General features: G+C 37.1%; 1 protein-coding gene across 1 annotated transcript; it reads right to left on the reverse strand.

Annotated features, from left to right (window-relative positions):
* Positions 1–1651: 1651 nt before the first annotated feature.
* Positions 1652–7168, reverse strand: LOC142353014 (2-aminoethanethiol dioxygenase-like). The gene is made up of 2 exons (XM_075405195.1): positions 6951–7168; positions 1652–2183 (listed from the first exon to the last, which is right to left on the reverse strand). Exons 1-2 carry the CDS (start codon positions 7157–7159, stop codon positions 1685–1687), a joined length of 708 nt encoding a protein of 235 aa, XP_075261310.1. The 5' UTR covers positions 7160–7168; the 3' UTR covers positions 1652–1684.
* Positions 7169–13643: the final 6475 nt, after the last annotated feature.

Genomic DNA, 13643 nt, shown 5'->3' on the forward strand with positions numbered 1-13643 from the left:
TTCAATAGTCGGACCTCACTTCTTCATCATTTTCATCAACTTACCCGAACAATTAAAAGAGGTAAAGCGTTTTACTGATCATACCAAATTCATAACAGACGCAATGTAATACAGATATGGCAACTTCAAATTTGTCAATTTGATTTAAACAAAGTCAAATAGCTATCGCAAATCGCACCTCTTAAACGTCAAGAGAAGCAAGACGGAGTCTATTGGTCACCACCTGCTAGATCAAAAGAAAACCCAAAGCGACCATGGGCTCCAAGTTTCAGCAAACCTTTCTTGGAAGGAAAATACTCATTCAGGAAACAAACGGGATTAAGTGCACTTCTCAATCTCAAAAGAAACATTACTCAAAAGTGTCACCAAAAATCAAAGCTAAACGCTTATTTAAGTAACCACCTAATGCTCTCAGACATATTTTCATAATAGGTCGCATATGAAAGAAAGTAAAAATTCTCTGCAACATGGATTTCAAAAGTAAAACAGAACTCAAACAGCGAATTTTAACTTAAAATTCCTCCCACTCAGTCTATATTGGAATGCATGTCTTATTGAACCTTAATGCTTCGGCAGAAGGTCAATATGACGCCGGACTATCAAACATAGAATGTGTTCAAGAAAGTACTACCCGTCAACATAGCCGAGAACCACATATCAGCAAAAATCGATTACTAGGGGCTGACGTTCTTTCACCGAAAAACAATTCTGTACAACCTAGAGCTCGAAGAGTATTCAAAATATGGGAAATGTTTGTAAAAATAGTGTCCAAAATTAATTCTTTTCCTCTCTGTAATCGCTGCACAGAGGAAAACAATTGCACCTGGCGCATTATATGCAAATGTGGAAACTGCAACGCCAATCAGAAACTAAAAACTTTGACAACTGAATGGGTGCTAAACCCCGAAGAACTTCAAATCCTTATCTACTACTACTACTACTGCGATTGTATTATCTCAAGAATATGTCCCGTTATATAAATCAGAACGAACCTTAGACCGAGGGCAAACTCTAGTGTGAGCACACTAAATCGCTCGCGTAGCTCATTCAAGTGGCAACATATAAAAATCGTTTAGTCACGGAAAATTGAGGGATAATTAACAGTTTTACTACAACTTTGCTTAAAATTGAATTTTTCGTCACATTCTGGCTCTGTATTACCTCGCTTTAGTTTACGTTTAAAAAAATACCACACTCGGAAATTAAGGAATTTGAGTTAAAATGTGACAAACAAAAATAATACAATATTTTATAAAAAATGCAGATTTTCGCGTGATTTTTGCGTTTTCGACAAGAGTATAATTTATTTCACAAGCTTGCGCGGACAACCTATTCAGCTTTCTTTTGACATTCCTATCATCTCGTACGCAAATTTCTACATTCATTTGCAAGGGGGGTTCCCCGAATTAATAACGTCACCTTTGTTTTTGCCCTAAAAATAGGGAACATGTTTTATGTACAAATTAACAACTCTAACGTTCGGATGCAATAAATAACATTTGTTCTCGAGTTGTTAACACAAATCGCATACATATAAACACAAAAACGTAAAAACTTGAAAGGACATCAAAAGGTAAGATCTGTCAAGTGATGCATTTTAAATCTTTTACTCCAACACAATACCTTAGGACTGATGCCAAGAAAAAACAGATAGAAAAGCTAATTGTTCAAATTTTAAAAGAAGTTACTCAGACAAATCATTTTTAGCAACAACAGAATACTCCAAATGTCCACATGTAAACTCAGCAGGCTCGGGAACCACTTTTAATTTACATTTACTACTATGAGGGTCACACGATATCAGATCAAAGTAGGAAATTGTGTAAGTAACATGGTCGTATGGAGGTGTCAATAGATCCATAAAAACCAATGGCGAGTCTTCCGTTGATGAAATTGAATGTATGTTTCCACAGTGAGGCTCCAAATGAACAATATTGCTCCCATCATTAACTGACACCACCCGGTCATCAACTAGATTCACATCGAGGAGTTTGCCTATTGTGGGGAGCATATCATCGCACTGTGAGTAGGACTGAATGCGTCCAGAACCAAAGAGAACTTTCACCACTCCGTACATGCCAAGATGATTGTGAATTGGCATTTTGCAGCCTTTCTTCAGAGCAAACACTCCTAAGTCAAACGTCGGAGCATTCTCAAATACTTTCAGATATGATATGTCTGTTCTAAAACAAAATTAAGCCAGATGCTACGGGGAAAAGAAACGAGGATTTTTTCTAAGATTTTTAAAGTCCTGATGTGCAATCATTTTCAAGATTTGAACTTTACAAAAAAAGCCGCCAAACTGCCGAAAATAGCCGCCGTTGGAGCGTTTTACGCACATCAGGATTGAACCAAAAAGAGATAACAATTGACAGGATTTGTTTGTATCAAAAAGTGTTCTAATTCGGTGTGCAGTTTCAGTTAGATTGTAAAATTCTATTTAATTCAGCTTCTAAACTGAAGGCTATTAAGCCTAATACCCATGCCAGCTAATCGATCTAAGGAACTTTGATAACCTAATGACTTCAAGACCGGGCTTTACCGGTTTATCGTGTTTTTCTTGATTTTGATGTTTTGACATTGACCGAAACCACTACATAGCGCAATTCAATGAGTACAAAGATTTTAAATCCATTCAGTTGAAACAAAGGGCCAGGTAAGTCAGGAGTCAAACATGGAGTTCTTGAACTAAGTAAAACAACATAGCCGGCAGATTGCCGGAATAGCTGCGGAAGAATAGACCCGCGTGCCGTATAATAGAGATAGAACCAGAGATAGATCTAAATTGAAAAACAAATCGCCGCCGCTCAAAAAGCTAGGTAAAAAACATTCAGAGATAAATTAATAAAGCTTGTTAAAATTCATCCCGCAGAAACTTCTTATTAGGGCCCTTTACTGCACATATGAGTTCCTTTGATCTTAAACAAATTCAAACTAAACTTAAGTTTTAAAAGTCTTTTTATGTAGTGAGGTCAGTCACTTGGGATCAAAATCTAATCACGCAGAAATCTTTTGATAAAGAGAGTGAGAAATGACATCACGCGCGCAAAGGCCGTTAGTGAGTGGAAGAAGTCATTCAGACAATTTGACCTTTTCAGCTTTGCTGTGTGATCAAATGTAAATGTTGAATGAAATCTTTCACAGTCTAATATAAAATCAGTATTCCGTATTAAAATATTCAGAATGAGAGTGCAACCTTGACAAATTCTGTGTCTCCAAAAGACATATCTCTGATATTTTACCGTCTCCGGACGTAACCATGTCCCGTAGCCGAACAGCATACCACCAGCTTTACCGCAGCTATCAACTCGACATACCAGTTTTGCATTGAATACGACGTTCAAAATATCAAACGCCTGCGAAAGATTCCCAAGAGCAGAAAGTTGCAAATGTAATCTCAAATTACAAAAAGATTGATCGCAAGCCCGTTGAAAATTACAGACCTGTTTGCTTCTGAACATAATTAGTAGTCTTTGAAAACGTAAGTACTTTTGTCTCAAACATTTTGTGAAAATCCTCTGCAAACGGCAAGACTTTAAAAAGGGAAATTTAGTTTGGACATCCGGAAATATTTACAGCAGACCTATGATGTGTTTGACGGCGATCTAAGTAGTACCTTTTGACACAAATTCTTCCTAAGCTTTTGATAGAGTGCCTCACTTTTGAGGAAAGTTGCAAAAATTGGAGTTGGTGGTTGTCTGCTGAAAGTTCCTTGACTATCTCCTAGACTAAAAACAGCACGTAAGGCAGAACGTGTGCTGAAGCTTCAGATCTGACGAGTGAGTTTCCCAGGGCTCTTTTTTTAGTCCTCTTCTATTCTGCAGTTTCATCAAAGATCTCACCGAAGCATTTGTTTTCACAGATGCCTCTTTTAACAGTCAATCGCAAACTGCTGTCCATAGGAAATGCCTTCTGGAACATCTAAGATGATCTACTACAAGCAGTACAGTAAGTGCTGAGACAAAACAAAATGGACATAGCCATAGACAAATGTGTCCAGGTTGAATTTCAAGTCACTCCACCCGAGCTGAAATCATTGGGTAATAGACTGCAAAGTAAGACTGCAATCAATGAGTTACCGTCAACAAAGACCCATAGAGACCTCATGTGAATTTCAGAATTTGCAAGGTCAATCGAGCTACGCAGGAATTTGCGCTCTGGCGTGAAATTGGTAGTTAAACTTGGTTCCTCTTCTTCTCTTCCGTTACACCTCGCTGGGAGGTCTGTACACCGTCAAGTGGGGGTATTCGTTTCGTGCGTGATGCTTGGTTACCTTGGTTGCGATCGATCGTAGATACTTACTTGGTTGCCTTGGTTGTATACATGTCATATTTGGTGGGATCTCTTGCTCTGCAGTTTAGGACTTGCAGGTGGTTAGGATCTGGGTGCAGCCCGTCTCCGCTCGTTCCCACAAACGTGAACTTTCTGTAGTCTAAAAAAAGAGCACTCATTTCTCTGCACGTTTGTAAGTAAATTTTTTTGTGCTTTCACTGCTTCTTTGAAGCGACTCCTGCCAGGCACTTAACACATAGCAACTTTTGCCCCAGCATCTTGGTTCATCCTGGTATATTCCAGGCCGGGTTTGATGTCACATACTGGGGTGACACACCTCTCTCGTGTCACAAGGTCACCGGTCCCTCCAAGAATGGCAATACTCGTCACTCCTCGATCTAGAAGGTAGTTCCGTATGGAGCGTCGAGCCATTCTCTCCAGGCCTACCCCAGGACAACCCATGACGATTCCGCCACTTAGGAAGACTCCATACACCATAGAATCTCCTAGCACTGCGAAATTGTCTGCTCTCTTGAAGGAGTTTTATCGCCTGAGGTTTAACTTTGGGGTGGGCTACACCCGAAGGTTTGTTGACGAGAGTTTCACGTCCTACAGAGTCCCTTAAGCTAGATCCACTGCCGGACCCTGTAAACCCCCTCCTGGTTCGGCATTTGCTCGTGCTCGGCGTTGACGTCGAAACACTCAGCGCTCTTCCCACTGGCCGCGTCCAAACACCTAGTTAAGCTTGGTTTGTACAAATCGCTGCTACTTCCAGTTCTTCGTGGCTACAGTTGTGTCACCGTCAAGAAAAAACCTCAGTGAAATCAAGCTTCTCGAAAAAAAATTGTGCAATGCATCACTGGAACAAAGTTACCAGCTATAACAATCAGTTGAAGCTATTGAATATTCTACCGTTGTCGATCTTATCCAACTGGTCGATGACGAAAACGCCGATCTGATTTTGCATGAGGTTAAAAGTAATGACTGTGGACATTGAAATTCTAACTACCGAAGAGACTCACTGAGAGGGGAGGAAATAAATTGGTTTTTAGAACATGCCAAAGCGCACATTTTCTGAAACCAACATCTGCACGTGGCAAATCGCTTGCGATTGTAACGATGCAGAACAACGCGACATTGTATCAATGTGGCAAATAGGGAACAAGTCCCCTCGACAAGGAGCTGAAAGCCAACAACAACATATAATAATAATAATCCCGGGACCCTCAGTTTTAGCAGTTCTAAGCTCGTAGTTTAAGAGAAATTGAGTTTTTTCACTTTTTTGCTTTTGGTACCTCCGCAAACAATTCTCCATGTACATGAGATATTCTCCTCATATTTATTGTAAAAGTAAAAGAGTAAAGATCCAAAAGTTTATTCTTGCAATCCTCATTAAACCGAAATTTCGCTTTTGAAAAAATCGTTATATTGGCAAGATTACAGGCTCGCATCCAAAAATCGGACTCGCATTTTTTTAAACAAAAATTGAGACACTGGAAATTTCGAGTTGTCTGCGCTCTTGTGTTTCCGATATCTGATAGTGAAACGTATTTATGCCAGTCAATATCAACTTTTCCAGACATTATATTAGCAAACAATAGGACAACATGCAGCTCTTGATAAAGCGATAATGGTAAAATCTTAAGAATCACTAGACTATTTGTATGATTGCTTTGTTTTCGAACCAAAAATCCATGTCACTACTTTCTTCTACACTTTTTCAGTTAAAATTAGACCCGATTTGCTTGGTTTCCATAGTTGTGAACAGTAACTGAGAATGGGCACAATGTAGCTTCTGTAGGTATTTTTCTTGTTGCTTAAGGTTGTGTTCACTAAATTTCGTTTGATGGTATAAAGTGCTTTCAACGACTTTTCTGCCCGCTTTTTTGGATGCTCTGACCAGTTGAGGTTTTCTGATACAATAAGACCTAAGTCTTTCACGAATGGTGTGCTATCAAACAGAAAATTTCCAACTTTCAGACATGTAGTTCCTCTAAACTGGATGTACTTTGTTTTCGCTAAGTTTATGGCCATGAAGTTGTTGTTGCACCACTTGAGAATCTTTCTGAGGTCTAGTCCTATAGTAATGCGATCGGTTCCGATGAGTTTGAAATCGTCCGCATATCCGCCCGTCCGCAATTGACTCAATTTTATAATAAATAACTCCGTTCGTTCCATTACAACTACAATAGAACAAACGGAGGTCGAGAGTTATTCTGCTAGAAAAACATTGACTCAATTTTATGTAACAGAATTTAAATCCAATATCCTGTCACAAAAATGAAACTTTTGCAAGATTAGAACCCAATCAAGTCTTAGATTGAAACCCATCTGCATATAATTTACAACTGTTTTATGAGTTGAGCTTTTGCGCACACTCACCCCCCGCGCGCGCTTACAAAGCACGTGCCATTACATAGTAAATCATTATGTAAAAAACGGCACGTGGAAGGAGAGTGCAATTGATACAACTAATATGCTACAAACGGGGAAAGATCCGTGCTGTTAAAAATTTTTGACCATGATGTGAAGTAATTAACAGTACAAAAAGAAGAAAAAGAAATAAACAGTACAAAAGAAACTTATCCGATTGATTTTTTCCGTTTCTTCAATGTTTCTTAACTGTACGGAAGATATTCTGTAACCCTACCTCCGACAGACAAAATTAATTTTCATACCTGCTTGAATCACCCATAGCGTCGCTCAGCTTGCTTTCGCAAATTCCCAAGTCTTCGCAAGTCAACATTTTCATGTCATGTTTCACAGCAACAAGCTCATCGCCGCTTAATGCAATGCTCTCATTCAACTTTGGTTTCAGTATTTCATTTAAAGTTACAATAAACCGCCTTAGTTTAGTTGACATGCCCGCGACATATCTGAAAAACATACAGAACAAAGTTAAATGCAACAATCATACTTTTTGAAAATGTCAGAGCTCATAAAAAGACAGTTAATGTAAAGAAAAAACGGGAAAACAAGATACCTAAGTATCAGTCTGCAAAAGTTTCTCTGAATCGCATGCTTGGAGAGTAGTGAGCTGAAAGGCTCTAAGAGAACTCAATTCAGGTTGGTTGCTACCTGTTTATCCCGTTTTTGAGGACGAAAAGTCAAATGGGTTAGACAAAAAATCGGTCAAACGAAACATTGCATTATTATTATTATTATTATTATTATCATGACTTCGTGGATATGCCACTGGGATGTTATTCCCGCTGTTAGGTTCTAGGATGTGCACGACAGTTTTCACAGATACAAATGAATGTCCATGTGCAAGGATTCGGCTCATTCCAGTTCCTTTCCAAATCGTCCTTTTCCGGCAATCAACGAAAGCGGAGTATTGTTCACTGAGTTTCAGTCCAGAATCTAGGAAAGTAAGTCTGGTTTTCAAGTCTTTTAAGAACACTTGCTTCTTTTATTTTTCGAGAAGAAAAGTTTTTTCCTCGTTTGCATTAAAACAGGACAAATATAATTGCTACAAACTTCGTTGGAGATCAATTAATAAAACGGGGTAAGATCAATGGAATTGGAAGAACAGTGCGCCCGCACTATAGTAGTAGTAGTAGTAGAATAGGATTTGAGCTTTGGTTTCTGTTATTCTGGTCTTCAGGTTGTCCTCTTGACCAAGCTCGTCAAAAGTGGCGTCCATCACGCGCCTTGACAGCCTGTTGATAAAGACAAAATGTCGGTAATATAATCCAAAATAATATACTCCTATCTCTAAAAACTGATGTCACTGATATATGAATCACGTACCATCACGCAACGTTTATTGAATTGCCATGTGCACTCAATACCACACTAAACACAAAATTTATTAGAAAAACTTTTCTTCTCGAAAAATAAAAGAAGCAAGTGTTCTTAAAAGACTTGAAAACCAGACTTACTTTCCTAGATTCTGGACTGAAACTCAGTGAACAATACTCCGCTTTCGTTGATTGCAGGAAAAGGACGATCGACAATTACACATTTCTAAAGCCTACTCTACGGAGAGCTCCTTGGGACTACAGAATAAAAAACTTGATTACAAAGAAAAACAAGTTATATAAAATATATGTGTCCAGTAGGGATAAACAAGCGAAGCTACACCACGGCTCATAAAGAGGCACAAAAAGTTGTGAATGATACTAGAAAAACATTACGGTATAAATTTTTGCTTGCTATGGATAAACCACGTAATTTTTTCAGTTTATTGAACATTACCGGAAAATCAAAAATTAGTTCTGATTATACCATTGAACATGATATGGGTTCACGGATAACCGATCAGAAGCAAGTCGCGCAGCTGTTTAATGAGAAGTTAGTTTCTATTGGAACTGATACCCTCAAGCAATACACAAATGATGGCTTGGAATATGTCCCAGAAATTGAATCAAATATCAAAACATCGTTTCTTTACCCGTTAGTGGAATTGTCCTATTGATACACAACTTAGAAAAGGGGAAAGCTATTGGCTTGGATTGAATATCAGCTGCTAAATTGAAAACTAGTCTAGACAGAATTGCTGATTTCTTGTTGAGTATATAAAGAAACCTTTCTACAGGAAGTGTTCCCCGATTGTCTAAAGGTTGCTAGAGTAGCACCCATTCACAAATCCAGAAGCCGAGCAGTGCTTGATAACTATATTTCCATATCAATAATTTCTGTTCTCAGTAAAATATTCGAAAGTATTTATTTCAACAGATTATATGACTCTAGCTCACAATATAATCTCAACACACAATAAACAGTTCGATTTTCATTCTTGCTGGGGCACACTTGAACAACGCACTTGATCAGATCACTGAAAAAGAACGAGCTGACGTAAGAGCTGAAGATATGTATTTTAGCAGCGTTCGGCTTGCCTTTAGGAAGGCATTCGCTACTAAAAACCACGTAATTCTATTTAAGAAACTTGAACCATATGAAGTACTTGAACCATATGATAGCGTCGCTCAGCTTGCTTTCGCAAATTCCCAAATCTTTGCAAGTCAACATTTTTATGTCATGTTTCACAGCAAAAAGCTCCTCGCCGCTTAATGCAATGCTCTCATTCAACTTCGGTTTCAGCATTTCATTTAAAGCTACCATAAACCGCCTTGGTTTAGTTGACATTCCAGCGAAATATCTGGAAAAAATACAGAACAAAGTAAAATGAAACAATCATACTTTTTGAAAATGTCACAGCTCAAAAAAAGACAATTAATGTAGAGAAAAAAAAACAGGACGACAAGATACCTCGGAGATCAACCTTTAGGAACCTCTCTTCACAACATAAGTATAAATCTTCAAAACAGTTTCCCTGAATCGCATGCTTAGAGAGTAATGAGCTCAAAGTCTCTAAGAGAACTCAATTTAGGTTGGTCGCTACCTGTTTATCCCGTTTTTGATGACGAAAAGTCAAATGGGTTAGAGGAAAAATCGGTCAAACGAAAAATTGATTTAAAACAGGACAAATATAGGACTGGAGATCAATTAATAAAATGGAGTGTTCCCCGATTGTCTAAAGGTTGCTAGGGTAGCGCCGATTCACAAATCCAGAGGCCGAGCATTGCTTGATAGCTATCGTTCCATATCCATACTCTCTGTTCTCAGTATATTAATCTAAAGTATTTATTTCAACAGATTATATGACTCAAGCTCACAATGTAATCTCATACATAATAAACAGTTTGGCTTTCGTTCTCGCTGGGGCACGCTTGAACAACGCACTTGAAAAGATCACTGAAAAAGACGAGCTGAAGTAGAAGCTGAATATATGTAGTTTAGCAGCGTTCTGCTTGCCTTTAAGAAAACATTCTCTGCTAGAAACCACGTAATTCTATTAAAGAAACTTGAACCATATGAAGTAGGTTGTGTAGCTTTGGTTTTGATTCGTTCTTATCTGATTGACAGGAAGAGAGTGGTTTCAATAACAATATCAAGTCTGATTCTTTGGCAATCAGTTGCGGGGTGCCAGAGGGTTCCAAAACATGGTCCATCAGTTTTCATATTTCACATCTTTGACTACCATAAAATATAGAAATTTGAGTTTCTATGTTTTTGCTGATGGTACAAACCGCCTCAGCAAAGGAAGTCAAGAAACAAACCTGAGTTGATTGACTAATTGAATTGCATTCCTGCCTGGTTAACCAATAAACGAGTTATATTGAAAGTTAAAAACCGCAAGCAATCTATTTTAATAGGTCAGATGGTTGTAATTTATTCCTACAGGATCAACCCATTGAGATCTTTAGAAGTTTCAATTACTTAGACATACACGTTGATATAAAATTAAATATTGGATATAACATAAAATATCTACTTATTAAAGTTGACTCGTAACATTTCTGTTGTTATAAGACTACAAGATATTGTGCCAAAAAATATATTCCTAATAATACAACAACGTTTAAATAAAGCCCGAGATGAAAAATGAGCCGCTCATGTGTGGATGTTCTTCCAAAAATATGCTACGACCCATATACATGTTCCTAAAACGGTTTTTGCCGATAATAAAATTTACCCAAAAGAGGACTTCCATATGTGCAATTTCTTAAATAAGACCACATCATTGATGTTTACAACCTTTATACGATAGAAATTTTGAATTTTAATACAAATTCAATAAAAAAATGTCATTTATCGTTGTTTTAGTGTATTTTGTTCAGAGAGACTACTGCAACTGGAACGGTCACTATAGGAACTATAAAAAGAAAATCGAAAACGATAACAAACGGTTTCTAAAAAACAACTTAATAAAGGGTCACTCGAATATACAACTTAATTTTGGACAAAGGGTTACTTCCCAGCTGTATAAACAAATGCAATTCACGAAAAATGAATAAAATGATGGAGTATTTGAAGAACATTTTTTAGCCAACGAAGGAAATAGCTAGGGTAAATTTTTGTTACAAGTCTTGTCGTCAACAGATTATCCCAATAAAGAACTCAAAGTCTCGCGTGGGCCCACCTTTGGTGCTCTTAGTGTTATAGTTATACTGCAATGATAATTTTATCAGAACCAGAAGTTTGAGAAACATATATTCTTCCTCAGTTGTTGGTCTAAATTATTCATAAATTTGTTTACATTGTTAATTTTGTTCTTACAGTTCATCCAGGCCTAGAATTTTCTTAATGCAAGGACATTTTCAATTTCCAATTGCGATTTCGCTGCTTTGGGTTAATATGATTTGCTAGCGTAATCTCAACAACTAAAAAACTGGTTGTAAACCTTGGTGGAATTTGTTAAATTAATGGACTATCGGTCACCACAGCTTGTATCCGCCGATATTCAAGTAATGCTAGCTGCCCTTCGTTGTTTTGTATCGTTACTTGATGCTTCTTTCTATACGGAAAGCAATTTTGATTACAATATCCAAGATGTGTCCTCACCACCAATCGATAGAATGAGAAAGTCTCGTTCGGAAATTAAAAAACTTGTTCGATGGCCGCTTGTGCTCTGTTGGTTTTAATTTTTCTAATTCTATTTTTCTTGAATTCTTTTTTCTTCTGTTTAATATCTAAATGCTTTTTGTTTCTAAAACAAGCATTTAGTGATAAAGTAGCCGCGTGAAATGTATTATTAACTCTAATGAGTCAAGTGTGGTAACTGTTAAAACACAAAGAATTTGAATTAGTAAGTAGTTCGATAGAAGAAGAAATTGCTATTTTAAAGATTAAAATGAGTGTTTAGCTTGGATGGAAGGATTGCAGTTCAATGATTAAATGAAACCCTCAAGCTAGTCCACACGAATTATTTGTTGTATCAACGTCGTAAATTAACCCAGTGAATACTGATATGTCATTTTTGCAATCCCGACAACTGAAGGATAACAACAGAGAAACGAGATTAAAAACTGTTTTTGAGGTAATGAAAACAAAATACCTGAGAATTTCAAAAATTGCGAAATAATGATTTAAATTTTTTGGTGTATTAAAGTAAATAAAATTTTTTGAATGTAAATTAACTGTACATAATTTCAACCGCTCGTTGTTACTCTAACTGAATTTGTAGAGTTCGATAGGTATAGTCAATGACATTTATATATGTTTGGAAATAATTTAATTTGATTGCAAATCAGTATTAAGTGAATTTGACGATGAATGCAAAACTCAAAACGTTCATTCTATAAATGAAATTCAAAAATTTTTGATCTAGAAGAAATTAGTTTATAAATTAAATCTATTCATCGTCTGCTTAAAATTGATCCACAAATTGTTGAAATGAATGTGTATTTACAATGGTCTAACACCAAACAATTCTAGGACTTATCCCTGAAATTATTTTGAACATTTTCCATAAACACTATTTTTAGCCTATTTACCGCTTCCTATTTGCATTTCTTATCAATTTCCTTGATGACGTTCCTTTTCCGGATTTTTAGATATTCGCCATGTTTTGATTTGCTAGGGCAATTAAAAGTCTGCCCTAACCCTAAGTATCCCTCTTGTGCGGGTTTTGCAAACTACGTTTTTTATGCACAAAAATTGAAATGAGAATTATGACTTTAACTAAAACTTTAGCGTGAGCTTCCGTCCAATATACTCATCGAGTGTGTCTAGTCCCCACTTAAACTTGCTGATTTATTTAGCTTCGAGGGTCTCAGGTTTCTCTACTCTGCCAAAGGCATCCATTCAATGTTATTCGTGGAGCCACCACATTCAACAGGATGCTGACTCAAAGGTGAATCTATCTTTCGATGTTCTGATATCAAAGTGGTAACATGCGGGCTTGTCTGCCCAACAAGGATGGATCCGCATCCAATACATTTTATCTTATAGACCACGTGGGATTTCAGGTTTCTATCGAAGGAAGATTTTTGGATGGGGAGGAATTATCTTAATTTCGCGTTATGAACACCACTTGCGAGTCAACTAGATTTTTCAATTTGCTTGCAAAATTAGGTGTAAGGTTGCATCTTTGTTGTAGAAAAATTGTTCGTTTATCATGAGATGAATTCTGGCTTTTTTGATGCCCTTTTGGTGTTGTAATTATCTTTTTAACAGTCTAATTCACTATTTTCGAACACCACTGATCTGGATACTGATTTTGGGGTCCAGCATGTCCTGTTCTATCCAGCGCCAGATGAAAGGCCAACCAATTATATGTTGAATGGACAATTGTTTTTGATTTGGCAATTGTTTTGAATTTGACAATTTTTTTTGTAATTATTGTTCAAGGACCGAGCTTTGTTTTAAAAATCTATTTTACTCTACTGAAACCTATCAACATTTGGTCAGTCATATATCAGCCAACAAACTAGGATATGAACAATACCTTTGACCTTGAAGCCTAAAGCGTTTTTAGTGCTCCTTTTGTGAGACTTATTCATGAATGTGAGAATCTCACAGTGATAGTTTTTTATTTCAAAGCTGGTGGCTTGAATATTGACCGTCTTCTCCATGTTTCACAG

This window comes from Convolutriloba macropyga, chromosome 14, assembly GCF_964194025.1.
Source record: "Convolutriloba macropyga chromosome 14, txConMacr16.3, whole genome shotgun sequence".
In the NCBI taxonomy this organism is placed as follows: Eukaryota; Metazoa; Xenacoelomorpha; order Acoela; family Convolutidae; genus Convolutriloba; species Convolutriloba macropyga.

What these genes read in the sequence shown, in the direction of transcription:
- LOC142353014 (XM_075405195.1), bottom strand. Translation starts at nt 7,159, where the DNA reads ATGTTTTTCAGATATGTCGCGGGCATGTCAACTAAACTAAGGCGGTTT. An exon ending in GCTATGGGTGATTCAAGCAG is followed by an intron (nt 2,184 to 6,950) that starts GTATGAAAATTA and finishes ATTTTGTTTTAG; the next exon opens with AACAGACATATCATATCTGA.